The sequence below is a fragment of the Natrix helvetica genome (assembly GCF_964273705.1).
Source record: "Natrix helvetica genome assembly, chromosome: 1".
NCBI classification, from domain to species: Eukaryota; Metazoa; Chordata; class Lepidosauria; order Squamata; family Natricidae; genus Natrix; species Natrix helvetica.
Window position 1 is genome coordinate 107,888,893 of NC_138548.1, and position 18,034 is coordinate 107,906,926.

Genomic DNA, 18,034 nt, shown 5'->3' on the forward strand with positions numbered 1-18,034 from the left:
ACAGCACTTGATCAATGTAATTCCCATCAGTCAGTTAAAGAGCTTTCCAAAAGGAAAAAAAAGTTTTTGCACTCTGCAAACCTCCCCAAAACAGCCATTTTTTTGTGAAAATGGGCGTTTTTTTAAAAAAAGGCATGAATAGCCTTGGGGAGGGGGCTTGCAAACTGCTCCTGGGGGGTTGCGGGGCCCAAAAACGAGCAAAAAAAAGCCCATTTTTTTGTCAAAAAAATTGCATGCATAGCTTTATGGAGGCTTATAGAGTGCTGGGGGGGGGGGGTGAACAGCCCGTTTTTTGCTCATTTCTGCCCTCCCCAGCCACCAGGAGCTCTGTGAAAGCCTCCATAAGGCTATGCACAGCCATTTTGGTGAAGGGGCGGGGCTTCAGGAAGCAAAAAAATGCTGTATTCGATGTATAAAGATGCACCCAGATTTTCAGCCTCTTTGAGGAAAAACGGTCCGTCTTATACTCTGAAAAATATGGTAATCAAATACATGTAGTCCTTGTGTTACGACCACAATTGAGCCCGAAATTTATGTTGCTATTGAAACATTTGTTAAATGAGTTTGCCCCATTTTACAACTTTTCTTGCCAGTTATTAAGTGAATCATTTCATTTATTAAATTAGTAACCAGTTTGTTGAGTGAATCTGGTTTCCCCATTGACTTTGCTTGTCAGAAGGCTACAAAATGACCCTGGGACCTGCAACCATCATAAATATGAACCACTTGCCAAGCATCTGAATTTTGATCATTTGACCATGGGTATGCTGCAATGGACATAAGTGGTCATAACTCATTTTTTTCAGTCCTGTTGTAACTTTGAAGAGTCACTAAATTAACTGTTGTAAGTCAAGGACTACTTGTATTAAACATAACTGATGGAAGAGTTGACCTCTGAAATATCAGTCAAAACCAGAACTAGAGTTCCACATAAAATGTGATTTCAAAGCATAAGGAAATTCTCTTCTGAACACTTGTGATCTACACAAATTCTTACATTTTTCATATGCCATCAATTTTATTTCTGATCATAGGGGCAGCATCTCAATCATTTTCCGCATCCATGTGCACACTTCAACCAAGGAAATGAAAGATTAGGAATTTGTGGCATAAATACCGGATGATAAGCAGATAGTGGAAGTAGCATTTTATTTATGTAATATTTGTAATTTTGTCAATTTTATCCACATGTATTTTATAATTGAGGCCACTCACTCATAAATGTATTAAGTATATACTAAACAGGAGAGGAGTGAAAGAACTGATGTTAAAGCCCCTTCAGCTCCAAAATGGGAAACTCAATTGCCTCCAATTATAAAGTTTAAGGCAAATCTAGGAGTAAATAGATCTGCATAATAAATAAATTTTAGAAATATGTTATAAAAGATTGCTATTGCATCAAATCGAAGAAAATGCTTTAACGATTAAAATATTGGGAGAAATGATACTGTTATTCACCTGAAAAAAACCCTCAAAACCTCTAAAATTCTTCTCTTTTTATTCCTCAATAGATAACCACAGGAAAGCTTTTTTCTGACTTAGCTGCCTCAGCAGAAAAACCAAATTTGGCATTACACATCTATTTGGAAGATTTGATTAAAGTCCAAGTGACAAAATAAAGCTTTCTCTCTGTGCTCTCTCTTTCTCTTTTGGAGAATCTTAGCTGAAAAGTACAGGAATTTCAGTTTCAACAATTCTAGGCTTCCTATATGATTAAATTTATTAGTCATATTTAAGAAAAGTGAAATGTTTTTTCAACGAAACACTTATGAATATTATAAAAAGGAACTAAATCTAACATTCCGTGGTAAAACATTATCACTGAAAGTCCTGAAAAATAAAGAAACAACAAGGAAATTATATTAGCTTTATTAAACATCAGGTTAGGTAGAAAACTGAAAATGTTCCAGATTTCTGTTAATATCAAAATGCTTACAACGTACAGTGCTTGTTAATTGTTTCTTGTAAAAATAGAAGACAGATAAGACATACACTAAAAATAATTTTGAAAATAGAATGCAGTGCAAAATATAAGTACTATTTCATGAACTCCCTGTGCATCTAAATCAGTCTTAAAACAAACTTGAGGTAGTACTCATTTATACAACTGGTGAGCCCAGATTTCAAGGGTTAAACAGTGTGACTGTAGCCTACCCTCTGCTTCCATCGAAAACCTTCCCAAAATAAAACAATAAGCTGCTTATGCATCTATGGAGATGAAACATAGATCAGCCTCTGCATGTGGGAATGGGATTCTTTGGATTGTGGCCTAAAGTTATCAGGTCTTTTATTTAGCGCTCTGTAACAAATTTCCTTTTGCTTTATTCAACCTAAGAGAAAGACATTTATGCACGCTTTCTACCCTGAAACATAAGTAGGAGCATGAAATGTCTGTCCTTGAAATGCTGTAAACTAGACAATAAAAATGGTGCAATTCTAATTTCATTTAATAAAATGCAAGACTAATCACAATTAATTTATGATTAATCTTTCCCCTTCCTCAGCTACCAAGACCAAAAATCATTACCTTAGCGACAAACAAAAATTAGTACAGTAGTACATGGTCCATGCCATGGATCATACAAAAGCATAATTTAGCTGCTTATTCAAAACATTGTAAGTGCATACGTGAAAAACCCAATCAGATGCAAGGTAAGAAAGTTTCATTTATCTACCAGCAATGTCTTCAATTTCTTGAAAATCCAAGTAAAACAATCCTCCTTCCTACCTCTCAGGCATGCTTTTAGAAAAACATGGGTAATTTTTTACTCATTCTATTCCACAGTGAATTGGAGCAACTCGGTAAATGCTGAAATAGACACATTTTAAATACATGCAAGTTACATGAATATCTGTTTGGAATTATATATTAGTATTGTGCTTAATTCTATTAATTACTTATTTCATTTTTTAATATAACTAGTAAAGTTTCATAATATTTTTACATATGTGGAATGTTAGATACAATCATACAATTCTTAATTGAACAGTGTACCATGCTGAAGATTTCAGTTTAATTCAGAAAGTACATCATGATTTTTAATGATAAGATAGTTGTAATTACATTTATTTGCAAGCTGTTTTATTTCCAAAAGTTTTGACAGAAAAGTTGTTAAATATTTCATTATTTTAATATAACCAAATTTAACATATATAGTACATAATAAGAATAAAGAATTTCATATTCATGCCTGTTCCCATTTAGTCAAAAAAATATTTTGCATATAAATGATTTTCTGTCTTTTTGGTAATAATGTCATGCAACACAACACTTATCATAAATTAGGAATATGCTCTCTAATATTGAACAGATATCTAATAAAAAACAAAGCTTTATTATATTCATTATTGCACCTTTTTTATACAGGAAGGTTTTTCTTTAAAATGATGCAACGTAAGAAAAATGATTCTTATTGTTATCTTTACAATCCAGGGTGCTTTTATGCTTGTTGAGACCACAGAAATCGGTCACATCTTTCTAGCATGGACTGGATCAGGGCTCTGCCAGCAGAAGTGAAGAATAAAGAAAAAATGGTAAAGAAATAAGTTATTTCATCAAGCAAATTGACCCAGAATTATAACATACTTGTCACTACCACAGCTCCAAGTTTTTATACATTTGTAAGACCTATTATCCCCTTTGCTAAACTAAATAAAATAAAAATTCAAAAGAAAAAATTTAAAATTCACAAAGAAAACGCCCTTCATTTTCTTCAAAAGAGATACTGTATATTTATTTAATCTAGTTTTAAGAAGCTATAGCAAGGAAAGGCAACTTTCCATATTTTGTTTAATATCAAAGGAAGAAACTCAGTATTACATCAAATACAGTAGAGTATCTTGGAAATCTTTACAAAGTATGGGCATTGGATTTGAGAAGGTTTATAGTGAGTCATGAAAAGCTGTCTATAATAGTAATGCTTAAACATAACCTTTAAAAATGACACGTCAGTCAAAATCTTTCAAGACAGAGGGAGGAATTGCTACATGTTACACCCCTGGTCACAATTTTTGTTGAAATATTAATATTGGTCAAATATTTTTCAGAAAATTAGGAGGGGAAATCACACAAAATTTCCCTAAACATAAATCATAAATTGTTCAGAGTTGTTGAGGGTCGAGTTATTTTGATTGGCAGATTTATTCTACTGAAATCCTGGAAAACTTTTTTTTATCAATGCTCTTTAAAATGTAGGGGGGGGGGGGAATTGCCACAACAGAAAAAAAGCAGAAGTAAAGAGACTTGAATTCTTTAATTGCATATTATTTATTCAAATTTGTTCTCCATTTTTAATTGTTCAGTAAAGTTTTGAATGTTTCTTTCAAGTTTTGCTTTTGTATTTTATTATTTCATATTGATGAAAAATATGAAAATATTTCATATTTGTCAGAAAAAAAATCATAGTACCAAAACCACTGAAATCATAGTACTTAAGAAAATTAATTGTGAAGCACTGTAACTCTGTTCACATTTCTAAATCATAATATAGTATTCTGGAGACAGTCTGTAAGAAACAATTCTCATAACTCTTACCTTTGCCGTTTTTCAGCAATTCTTAGTATCTCACGTATCTTGGCAAATCTTTCTGATAATTCAGCTACCAAATCACATTCCTGTAACATCTGCAAAGAGCGATCTGGACCAATTATTCTCGCTGCAAGGAGTGCAACATTTTCAACAGTAACAGAATTTGACCATTCAGGAGTACCATTAGTAACAGCTGTGTCCCTTTGTGAAACATGGATGTTGTGATGATTCTTCACAAGGCAAAGAAGGAACTTCCATTCTTCTATTGTCTTCGGAACAGTTCCTAAATACAGATTTGATTTATTCAAAAAATTATTTACAGCAAATCACTTTTATTTTACTTGATATGTAGCAAATACCTTAGTATCTCTACGCATTATGGGACATGTCTCTCACTACCTTCTGATCTAGACAGCAGTCAATGGATTTATAACGTCTAACACACATCAGTGGAAGATACAAAGCCATACTAACAACATGTTATCCTATACATCTTATCCAATGTATAGGATAAGATGGAATATTTTTTATTTCATTTTGCATTATATAAGGGAGTTGATGGAAGGAGGGCCAAATTCAAATCATAGTGATGGCTTTTTAGTTGTTGAAAATTGAAAGAAGGCATTAAAATGAATGTGTTCACAATTTCCAAGTTAACACAGAAGATATGCAAGTAGTCCTTGACTTACAGTCACAATTAAGCCCAACATTTCTGTTGTTAAGACAGTTGTTAAGTGGGTTTTGCCCCCATTTTACAACCTTTCTTGCCACAGTTAAGTAAATCACTGTAGTTAAGTTAGTAACATAGTTGTTACAACCTTCTCAAGTCTACCTGTATCCATAATGGAAGATAAAGAAGTCTGATTAAGAGAATAATATTTTGATACCACTGCTGACTTTTGGTTGCTGTAGAATCTTTTCCATTGACAAAGGAACTCTATAGTGAGGGATTCAGGAGGGATTCAGGCTTTTCTCAGTAATCTGGGGTCATATTAGATTACCAAGAATACATTAAATCCTACATTCTTACATTTCCTCAACTTACATCGTAAACGGAATGAATGTTGACTAACTAAAAGTAGAATATTGGATGAAACTTTTTTTTTTTAATACTGGAGCCTGGAGGCAAGAATGGCAAAAAGCAACATGATCACCAATTGCCACTATTCAACTTCTGGAGCCAGCAGATGATTGATTTGATTTCTATAGCTGCCCATTTCAGCAAGTGCCTCTGGGCAAGTTTTTAGGAAATCATAATACTTTGACTCTAATTATATGGATATAACAAATCTAAACTAAAACTAAATATAGTAAGTTTTCAAAATTCGCAAATTGCTTTTTAATTTATAGCAGAACTATATTTTTCAGAAATCACACTGTGTGCAAAATTTATGTTCTAATATCTCCTTATATAGAATTCCAAAAAGGTTTTTTGTTACATGAAATTGTTTTATTTCAATGTTAATTAAATTAAAATGCAGGCCTTAGATCAGAGGTGTGAAACCTGATCACATCATGTGACATATCGGGATATTTTTTGCTTTGCAGGGTAGGGGTGGGCGTGGCCTGTGCTGGCTGTGTCCGGACCATGGACCGGCAGTTTGACAGTTCTGCCTTAGATACTTAATATTCATAATTGATTCTTAAAATAAACTAACCGTCTTTGGTGTTCAATAATTCCATGTCATCCAAATGAACAATTTTTGTAAATACTTCTGATCTTCTATCCAATTCCAAACAAAGAGAAAGATATCCAGGCCAGAAGCTATAATAGTAAAATGAAACATTAGATTGTAGTTCTAAATGGACGTTCTCAACTTAAATAACAAGTTGAAATAATTTATTTCTAATGTATTGCTCCAATTCATTAATGTCTTTGCATTTGACAATATATGGTATGATTTGTGATCTGTACTCTAAAGTTACATAGACAGTTGAAATAATTAATGAATTGGTGCATGGAAATCATCTAGAGAACATTTCCATAAGGATAAAAAAGGGGGTGGAGGATAATATAATTATAGGAGTTTATTATAAATTGCTTGGACAGGTAGAAGATATGAATGAAGACTATCTATGCCAGACGAACAAGCTTTCAAATATGCAGTATTCCATTTTTACTGATATCTGGAAATCTACTCTGTCATAAGGCAGAGGTCTCAAAAAATTTCAGAATATAGAAAAAGGAATAAGGGGTCTGCTATCTTGGATGAAATCCTTACCAATAGAGGAATTGGTTGAAGAAATAAAGATGATGGAAATAACCATGTTCATAATATCAAAAGGAAGAATAGAGGAAAGTCGTATTTGTATATTGGATTTCAGAAGACTGCAGTTTGGTGAACTTAGAAGGTAGGTAAAATCTAGTAGTTTGAAATCATGAAGGGGAAGTGTCCAGAAAGGATGTGTCACTAAAAGTGTAAATAAAAACAATTCCCACTAGAAAGGAAAACAGTAAAATTCCAAAGAGACAAGTATGGATACAATAAGAGGCTTCTAAAACATTGTAAAGAAAAAAACGTCTAGAAAATGGAAGGATGGCTATATAAGCAAAGGATAAAAGATAGTTACCAGAAACAATGGAAATTTGATCAAAAAGACTAAATAAGAAATTGGGGTAATAAGCCTTGGGAGAAATGGGAGCTAGCTTTTGATCTCCAAGATGGCAACTCGGGAGGCTGAGCATCGCACAAGTACTGACCGTCTCCTTTGTAAATAGGCATCATTTTAAATATTGATGATGCTGATGATCGTATGCTAAGGAATGTTTTAGATCAGATGTAATTCGTAATTTCCTGAAAAGGACTGTACTTTTCAGTTTTAGCCGTGTTGCTGCAGATAATTTGACTGTATTTAATTTTGCAGCCTTGGAAAATTTCCTTTTTGGCTGTATTGGTCATAACTCATGGCCTTACTGAGGCAAGCTGAATGTTATAGTACAGGTGGGGACGGGCAGTTTCTTTAAAGAAAAAACAAAGAAGGAAATCCAAGAGGGTGAAAATGCCCCTCTTTATGTAAGAAATAAACTGACTAGCTATAACAGGAAATGACTTAAAGCATGTACACTTTGTAACTAAACTATATCTTTATAAAAAGGACAGTCCAAACTAGATGCTCTATTCGAAAAACATACTCCTATTAATTGTATACTTTTGAGAGATTCAATAGAGAAAATATATCTCAAAGTTCATTATCAGATTAAGAAATTGGGGTACAATGTAGTCCAAATATTAGACCCAACTGAAAGAAAGCAAAGAAGCTGAGAACCATGTTTAAATTTCAGGGTTGTATTTTTTACAGGTAGATATAATTCATTTTTCAAATTTGGTCAAACTAAAGTAGCAAATTATTGCATATAATTCAATAATATTTCCTTCCTTATTTTATTCAGATGCATCCTGAAAAAATCTATGTAGTTAAAAGTTGACACATAGTTATACAAAATCTACTCAGCAACCATAATCAAGATTTCAATATATCACCAGCCACAAAAGAAATTCTAGCAATGACAATTATGGGCTGAACTAATAAACTGATTTTTAAAAATCTACCAAGAAGAATGAAGGAGAGAGGAAAAAAGACAAGTTTGTTTTAACTGGTTTAATAAATTGTGATAGGTAAAGCAGACAGATAATGTATTTGAACGTTATTAAGAATACAGAATACACAGAAGCAAATTAGTCACCATTAGATCACAAATATATAGGGAGAATGGTTGTGTTCAAGAATAATGCATATCATACACTGAAGCTGAACTATGTAAAGGATAAATTAGGAAAAAGGACAAAACAAAAATATATACATTATATGATTAAAATGAAGTTTTTTTTTCAAGAATGCTTTAAGAAAATATTACCCTTTGCTTTGACAAATATCAGTCATTTTCTCCTTCCTTAAAACATCAGTCGGAAGATTAAGCAAAAGTAAAATCAGTTGATTATACCCCCAAGTAAACAAATGCGAATGTGGCCTGAAAACAATAATTGAAAATTATATTAGATTTTTTGTAAAGAAGGCTCAATAAATAATTGTAATCAAAATCTACACTGACAATATCTATTTGTTTATAGTTTTAATACCTGGAATAGGGATATTTGGCTGTTTTTTAAATGCCAAGAGTGGGAGCTGGCTCCTGCTATCTATATCACCAGGGAGTATAAATACTATTAATACCTAATATCAATATTAATAGAAGAAATTTTATACTACCATTAACCAGATAAAATACTACAAAGGGGGACAGAAAAACGGAACATGCTTAAAGAGAAAATAAAAAGAAATTTACTGATAAACCTTTAAAAGCAAGCCTTGTTTTTAACAGCTTCCCATTACATGTGATCTAGGACAAATTATTTATAGGCAGGAAATATTCTGTTGGAACTTTTCTTTTAATTATACCAAACTTAGGGAACTAGTTTCAAACAGCTTTTTCTGTTTGAAGATAAAAGTGGGTTCTGATTCATGCAGTTGTCAATTACTTGGGACTAGCATTATAAAAATCTTTGGGAGAAGATAGGGGAGCTTTTACTTCAAATAGCGGCATAGTTTAAATGCATATTTAAAAGCAATGGCTTATTGCAGCTTTGCCATTGAGGAGGAATTTAAAATGAGCAAAATATAACTTGCCCATTTTGTTTCCTAACACTAGGATTTGATTGTCCAAACTTGACCTTAGGAAAAATGTATAGATGAAATCTAGGAAAAAGATTTTTGGAGTTATATAATTAATCAGAAAAACTAATCAATTACAACCATGGATTTCCTTGAGCATCCACTGTGCTTGTTTTATGCGGGGCATCATGAGACATTGCCAAACACAGCCACTCCAATTGTAATGAATCAGGATGGAGAAGGGATCGAAGGAATGACAAACTAGAAAAAAAATATATAATTAATTTGTCTGCTTTATACAATCTAATTAGGCCTCACATTTTTAAAATCTGAATTCAATATAATGTATTTACACATTTAAATAGCAAAAAAAAGCAAATATTACCACACTGTTTGTTTGGTTTTAAGAATTCTTGAGTTTATAAAAATGGAGAAAATGCATTGTGTACCAGTAATATTAGTTTAGCATATCTTTTTGAGTTGACAAAATTGCTTGATCATAAAACTAATGAATATTTTTTACCTTTCAATTACTAATACCAACTTAGTACTAGTTTCTTTCCTCAAATGTCACTAAGATTGGATTAATATTTTTATCATGTCCCTGTATCCCATCCCTTGCATCCCTTATCCAAATTAAGGAAACATAATACATACCGTTTGTCCTCAGCCTTTGATTTTATAAGGCTGTCTAAATATGCTAGAAAATGTTCAGGATTATTTTTGCAAATTTGCTTGATATCTGAAGGTCCAATCAAAGGGTAGAACTGGGTCAAAGGCCTTAGAGAAGTTTCTCTGAATTTTTTATAAAGCCTAATTAAATAAGACACAGAAGATAAAATTATTTAACATACAAGTCTTCTTAGAAGTAGCAACTTTAATAAATTACTTGCACTACTTATTCAAAAAAATGATCAAAATAAAGTTTGCTTAAATTTAATTTACAAAAATGAAAAGGAATATGATGATAACTCTACCAATGCAACGGCATGCTTACAGAAGTACAAGATTTCTTCAAAAACTACATATGTGTTTGATGATGCCTCCTGAAAAGAATGTGATTTTTTTTTCTCTTTAAACACCTAAGAATTAAACTATATGCATTCAAATAACTCTAATGCTTTATACCTTTCAGCATGCGCCAGCAAAAGAGGAGCATCCCAAGGCCCTAAATCAACTAGCAACTTCAGTGTTTTAAACATATCTCCATTTTCAAGGGCCACTGTCACAGGGCTTGTCAAAGTCAGTTCTGAAATCAATAATTGTATGTTACAAACATTATACTTAATAGCAACATTAGGCAAGACATTTTCATAGTGCCAATCTTGAAGAAACTTTGCTCAAAAGGTAAGACTAAGGTAAGGTAAGGTAAGTACATATGTTTCATTGCAAATCCAAATTATTGTAGTTACAATAACTAGATTATGGTCATACATACTAAGCTCATTGATGGCTTCTTGAGTCCTAGCATTACTGATCAAAATGCACTGGAAACAGACAATATTATTTGAGATGATTCCCATTCGTAGTGGAATTTTATTCATTCCCCTCCACATCTATCAAATCTATTTTGAATTATTCCCTAACCCAAAGCTTAAAGTAATATGTGGGGTGGGGAATTAATGTATTAGAAGTAGAAATCCTTGACTTACAACCACAACTGAATCCAGACTTTCTGTTGTTAAGTGAGATCATTGTTAAATGGACTTAGCCCCATTTTATGACTTTTCTTGCCACAGATGTTAAGTGAATCACTTCAGTTGTTAAATTAGTAACATGGTTGTTCAATGAATCTGGCTTCCCCATTGAGTTGGCTTGTCAAAAGGTCACGAAAAGTCATCACATTACCTAGGGAAACTGCAACCGTCATAAATATGAACCACTTGCCAAGCATCTGAACTTCGACCCTGTGATAATGAGGATGTTGCAATGGTCGTAAGTGTGAAAAACGATCATAAGTCACTTTTTTCAGTACCACTGTAACTTCCCATAGTCACTAAACAAATGGTTGTAAGTCGAGGACTACCTGCAGCATCTTCTTTGGGCTAAGGACTGTACAGTACTTGGTTCTTGACTGACATTCCAAGATTCAAAAAAAATGTGTGGGACCAGAATTAATTACTAAATTGAAATTACTTAAATAACATTTAAATAAACTAAAGTATATAAAAAACTAATAGGATCATAATATTTAACCTCTCCTTCATATCTTTGATTCTGGGGTGGTAATACAACTGGATCACACCTTGGAATCAAACCTCTGATTCAATCTGGTGTTTCAATCAAATCAGTAAATGGATTTTTGCATGTGTACAATACATGGTGTTACTGACAGCTTTTCAAACCACAATTTCAAGTCACACAATTTGAATTTGATTGTTTATTAGTGACTTCTAATCATTTAATGATCAATAGCAACTTTTAAAGATATTCTAGAGATGGGGGGATTGCACATGAGAAAGTTTAGATGTTGGTTTCTTGCACTCACAATCATAGTGTGCACTTATATGCACTGGATGATAATAATAAGTGTTTTCAAAGAATTCTGAACATTTTAATTCAAATCAGAAGAAATTCCGAGGCTAGTGTGGGAAACATCCGGTCCGCAGATCTAATTCCAAAGATTTTCTACAGATTTCTCTGCAAGACACAACTCTACCAAATGGACAGACACCAACACACAAGACCCTGAAAATTACTTACCTTTCAAACCTTCCATATAGACATCCCAGACTTCAGGATGATTGTTATGACAGGTAATAATACACCTCTTTAACCTTTCTAGATCAAGGAGGAAAAAATAGTCTCTAATGAATTTAGAAGCCAGGGCACATGAACCATCAGGTAACACACCTGGCTCATTATTTACTTGTGAACTTTCATATACATTTAATTCAAAACATAAAGTTGTCAGCTCTGTCAGGTCTTTTTTAATGTTCTGTGCTATAAAAAATGGGGATTTAATCTGGTAAGGCTGGTTGAAAACTGTCTCTGTCCTCAAAGGCTGTTCATGTAGTATATTATCAGCCTGATAATTTGTAACTGAATTAGTATTTTCTTCCCAAGTTTCATCCTGTACTGTATTTGGATTTTCACCTTCACCGTTTATTCCCAATACTGTGTTCAATTCCTTATCTTCGGACTCATTGTGTTGCTCCTTTAGTGCATTTTCTTGAAAAGATTTGTCTTCAGGTTGAAAAGGCATTTCTTTGTCTCCCTCGGTTGTCTCATTATGTAAAATAACTGCTGCTTTTAATCCACAGGTTTCTTCTAGAAATGGAATCCAATCCAGCAAAATTGCCGTCAAGTTTTGTGGTTGTAACAAAACAAGTGGATCCTGGAGTCTGGACCTTTAAAAAATGAAAGAATATTCAACTTGCAGTTTAGTGAATACAAAATTGTTGACAAAGAATTCTGTTGAGCTAATACTGCAATTCTATTTCAGACTCTTCTAATGGACCACAACATTCAAATATATTTTTTAGTTTCTTTATCATAATTTATAATTATTCACAATTATGAAGCCTGCCACATTTTCTCCATTGACATTTTACTTATACTTTAATGATTGTAATTGCAATGATTAATAGTTTCGGCACAATCTGGTTATAACATGTAAAATTTCAATGGATGGATTCTCAAAGCCTAGAGAAACGTATTTTTCTTTCTTCCTACAGCATTGAACTATCTGTGCAACTTCCATATTCTAGTTTAGTAAAATTATGATGAACTTCCATACTGCCTGCAACTTCCAGAAGAAATTGAACTGAAAAAAATCTTTATATTCAACCTGAATATTCAAGTTGGATTAACATCAAAATATACATCCACACAGATAGAAGTTCTACTTCTGTACTTAAGGGGGAAATGTTTTCTGTCAATTCCACTTTCTCCCTATAACCTATATACATGCCAGCCATCTGCAATCCGCTCTGAATGAAGAGAATGTTTGAAAATTATCTTTCCCCCCCTTTCCTTTTAGCAAACATCTCTGCTGGATTGGAATTCCTTCCACATAAAGATGTAATTTATCTACATGCAGAACATATGTCAGATCCCACCAACTATACTCTACAAGTAAGTTTATTATATTTAATATGTCATTACTCAAAGGAATATATAGCAGTACACATTTCATTTTAAAAGACCTTGATTTACTTACAGAGTTTCTGTAGTTACTGCTTTGAGATCTTTAAGGTAATCCTCTTCTGGAGACTGGCTCTGTTGCTCACCTCTTGACATTTTAATAAATAATAGGTGCGCGTTAAAAGAATCCTCTCTTTTGTTTCATTTCTGTACAGTTCTGTAGCATTTAGAATATCAATCTAATCTTGTGATTACTTCGACACTCAGTCTCTCACATTTCAACAGTACAAATACCGATTTTAAAATCTGAATTTAAACATGCATTCTTAGAAGTGTTCTGAGTAGAGATTTAATCATGTTTGTTATCAAATATCTATTTTGTATGCTTGATGCTCTACACTTACATTGCAATGTATTTTTTTTATCCCAGTTCAATCCCCATAGTAATTCTAAATGGCATTTTAAAATGGATCAAAATAAGAACTTTTAGGCATGCATTTGCAATATGAGAAGTCTAGCAAGGTTCTCAATAGCTAACTGACAAAACTACAAAAGTAGCTTGCCTAATTCATTATCATATCAAAACAAAAAGAAGTTTTGGCACAGGGTGAAAAAATGTAATCGGACTCACTCTTTTTCCAGAGGCTGAGCTTCTAATCTGGCAGGCATTTCTGAGAGTGGCTCTTCATCTTTAACATCTTGTCTGATTTTATCAGGATTCAGATGAAGAGTACCCATTTTCTCAATTTTTTCTGTGGTTTTCCGTACAAAGCTAGAAACACTAAAAATAAAATAAAAATGGTATGATTCTTAGAAAGCAGACTTGCTAAATGAAAGTGGATATCTTTAACACCACATTTGTTTTAACAGGCCATTAAACAAATATGAAGAGTTTATTAAGCATTAGCATAGATTCTGAATCACTAAGAATCATCCAATTTTCAATTATTAAAGCAAAATACAGAAAAAAGTGCTTGTTCTACAATTAAGATGTTTAGCATTCCTTGATAAACGACTGCTATGTTTCATCTAAATATTCAGCAAAATGTCAAAACTCCACTATGAAAAATTAAAATACCGCCCAATGTTTTTACAATATAAAAGCCACTAAGTCTTTTCATGATTTCATTTCTGGATAACTTGCTTAAAATCTGGTCCATTAAATCTAATTGCTATTTTATTCTAATTTCACAATTTAGCATTTTGGGGGTTTGAACCAAACAAAATTAAATGGAATATTGCAGGCAACAACTGCCAGAATTAAGTGCACTACTTCTCTACCATTCATATAGATACATTTGTTAAACATGTACTGTATATTTTCTAAAATACACAAAAGTTGCCAGTACATATAGATGTCTACTGTATTAATCTAAAAAGTAAACATACACTATTAGCAGTATTACCATCTATAAATGAAACAGTGGTGATTAATATTTCAGTATTTTCAGAACTATTCTTAGGATTTAAAGATACATGATTGAAGGGGAGAGGTTAGAGAGAATGAATACTGGACCCGACAGGACTATTCCGAAGCCTGCACTGTATGCTCAACTAGACATATAGAAGAACATAAAGAATTCACTAACTGGATTTGCTGAGTGTAAAATATCCAATAAGGATTACTTGAAAGGAGAGGGGGGGAAACTGCTGCTCACCTTTGGAAAAAAGTCACCAGCAGTTTCTTCCATATACTAGAGATAGATCTAAATAATTGTTGGTGATTATCTTTTCAAAGAAAAAGCAGCTGGGTGTATTTATTGTAACTTTCAGAAATAAAAGAATTAACCATAATCACCTGAGCTCAAGAACATACACTTTATGCAAATCAAAAAAATGCATTCTGTAATTTTAGGCACACACAGGTAGATATCACTTTTATTACTAAAAAAGCTTCCCCCCCCCCAAATAACAGCAAAAGTTGTTACAATCCTCAGCATATCACTTTTTAGAGCACACACACAAAAAGTCATAAAACTTTACTTCCATTTTAATAGTAAGTCACATTCATTTCCTATGTGGTTTCAACTGTTTGTTCTAACTGAATAAAATAGATCCAAACGATAGCATACATGAACAGAGAGGAACTTCCATTAGGAAATATCACCATATTTTTCTTGTTCTTCCCTTGCTGCAGTTGATATCTATAATATCATGGAGTCCCTCTAACCTTCAAGGTCAACTTCTGGGAGGCTTTTTATGCATGGGGAAGATCTCATTTCCTCTTTCCATCACTGAATTAAAATGTCTTGAAAGGCTGTGGGCCATTTACTCCATGAAACTAAATGATAGGAAGTTCAGAACAGATAAAAGGAACCATTTGCTCTGCACAATCAGTGACTACCAATTCAGCCAGCTTCAAGTCTTAATGTATGGAAGATAATTCTATTACATAGTTATGGGAACTCTGCTTCATACCTAGTAGTAAAGTATAACAATATGTATAACCTGTTTGTGGGTTTCCTACTGACGTCATTTAGTCACTAGCAGATCAAGGTTTTGATCAGTTGAATCTTTTTACCTCTTTAAGTTTGGTTTTTCTTATAGCCATTTTCTATTAAGAATGTCTCTTCCACCTTTATAGTCAGGCTTTGGGTATACTGTAATTGAATTTGTTCCTGGAACATTTTTCTTTGGAAATAGTATAACTTGCTCTTCTGATTAGATTCCCTGCTCCCAAGTGGTTTGAATGTAATATCAATCCAAAAGCATTTACTTGCTTTGGTCTGCTTCCTCTACCTTTAACATACATTTTATATTACAGTATATTCTTTTGGATCATTGCCAAGAACTGATTCTTACTTGAGAATAAGACAAGAGGAAAACTGAAATTGCCCCTAAGTGCTACAGAGAGTTGCTCCTTGCAAAAAGACTGCAAGGCAGCAGTCTTCAGCTGATTTAGAGCTCTGGGAGATGAGGAAATAGCCAACTTCATGCAAACCACAGTTACAACCTTTATGGACATTGGTTTTGCATACTTCCTTTTCCAATCACTTTTGAAATTGCTTGTTAATTGCTTTGAATCATCCCGTTTTTTCAGCACCAGATGAGTTTCCTTCAATCCTTAGTGAAAGAGGTTTTAAGCACAAGTTTAAGAACGTTAAAATATTCTCTTTTTTTTTCAGAATAAACAGCAAAAGGGTTATTAGAACACTGATTTTGAAAAGTTATAAAAAGGCTAAAGGTGCAAGTGGATTCGAAATAAGATTTCAAAATTCCTTCTGAAACCCTAACCCTTAAAAAAAAAAAGAACAATCAATTTGGAACTTGAAGATTGAATATTAGATGGGGCCAAGAAGGAACTAAAATTAGAATTAAAGAAGAACACATAAATTTGACTTACTGATACAGAATGTCCTTTAACATTGGACTTTACAGAAGGATAACTATGACCCAGAACTTAATTTTAAGAGTGCCTGCCATTATAGACAGACTATGTTTAAAAGAAGTTATGAAAGAGAAACAAATTTTATTGGACAAGACTGAGATTGATCTGAAGGTAGATTTAAAAATGACAGGCTACAAGAATGATATGGAAAAAAATGCTACACTAGCTATACAAATGAAACTGGTTGATGTCTTAATAATTAAAAAGGATATTCAAACAACAGACCAAAAGAGTGAACTGGATAAGTTTCCCGTACTGGATTTATAAAAGAGACTTGTTCAATTATTTTATGAGAAGGGACAAAGAAAATATGAACAATCAAATTCTAGGACCTTATTTAAAGGGATTAAAGATCAAGACTGTTAAAAGTAAAAGGAAGGAATATAGAGTTGATTGTAAAGTACAATAAAGCAGAAACGTTGTTATTTCTGTTACCCTGAATGGACTTTTGCTGATCAGGATTGAACAATGCGGCTTTAAGAATTCGTTTATAGATAAGATATGAGATATGGGAAGAAAAGTTCATTTGTTGTATTTTTACAGGTGATAACTTACTATAAAATTGTTTATAATTGTGATGAAGGGGCAAGCCATTTTTAAATACATTTTTCTTTTCCTTGACTATATTCTTATTTTTCTTTTGTTTTCTGCACTTTCCGTTTTTTTCTTTTTATTTGTTTAGATTGTATTAGTTTTTATCTTTTTAATTGTATTATTATTATTATTATTATTATTATTATTATTATTATTATTATTATTATTATTATTTATTTATTTATTTATTTATTATTATTTCTTTGGATTTCTAAACCGCCCCCTCTCCCAAAAAGGGACTCGGGGACTTGTAATGTTTAGTAAAATAACTGTAAAAAAGGAAAAATGAGCAGTACAGAATAAAGAGTATGGGAAAAAAGTGTCATATCTTAAGAGACATATCAGTAAAAAAGAAAAGTATTGTTCCATAAATAAGGGGTTCTTACATCTAAAACAACTTCTATATTCAAGAAAATGTTCTTGTTAAATAAATTTGTTCATAAAATTAGCCAACTAGGTAAGGAGAGACACAGACTAGTTCCCATGCCAAAAAAAAATTTTTTTTTTTGTAAAAAGTTTTATTGGTTTTAAAAACATTTATGGGAAAAAAGTAATAGGGTACAAAGAAAATTTTAGTAGCTTCCATGTTGGCAGTAGAAATCCCCCCCCCCCAATCTCACACTTTTACTATTTTAAAAATAACATGTAAAGGATAGCATAAACAGAATTCTTACTTTATGTCAACAACATGTTCAATCATCTCTTTCTTTGTCACTTTCTAGTATATCAACAATTGCAATAATATTTCAGATGTTTTTATTTTTGTGACCTGAGCCTTTTCGATATTGCTTCCTCCATGCCAAAAATATTATACCAGGAAAAGAACA

The 18,034-nt window shown here is 32.6% G+C and overlaps 1 protein-coding gene across 3 annotated transcripts in view; it reads right to left on the reverse strand.

The window, feature by feature from the left end:
• Window positions 1-1,853: 1,853 nt before the first annotated feature.
• The window catches only part of HPS5 (HPS5 biogenesis of lysosomal organelles complex 2 subunit 2), a 37,252-nt gene continuing 21,071 nt past the window's right edge, over window positions 1,854-18,034 (reverse strand). For all 3 annotated transcript variants that reach the window (XM_081955098.1, XM_081955100.1, XM_081955099.1), the window contains exons 14-23: window positions 13,857-14,006; window positions 13,302-13,373; window positions 11,843-12,489; window positions 10,268-10,388; window positions 9,797-9,952; window positions 9,281-9,400; window positions 8,385-8,498; window positions 6,187-6,293; window positions 4,535-4,811; window positions 1,854-3,501 (exon numbers count right to left, since the gene is read on the reverse strand). In XM_081955098.1, coding sequence (XP_081811224.1) covers window positions 3,441-3,501; window positions 4,535-4,811; window positions 6,187-6,293; window positions 8,385-8,498; window positions 9,281-9,400; window positions 9,797-9,952; window positions 10,268-10,388; window positions 11,843-12,489; window positions 13,302-13,373; window positions 13,857-14,006 — 1,825 coding nt within the window. In that variant the 3' untranslated portion in view covers window positions 1,854-3,440. The remainder of the gene's footprint in view (window positions 3,502-4,534; window positions 4,812-6,186; window positions 6,294-8,384; window positions 8,499-9,280; window positions 9,401-9,796; window positions 9,953-10,267; window positions 10,389-11,842; window positions 12,490-13,301; window positions 13,374-13,856; window positions 14,007-18,034) is intronic.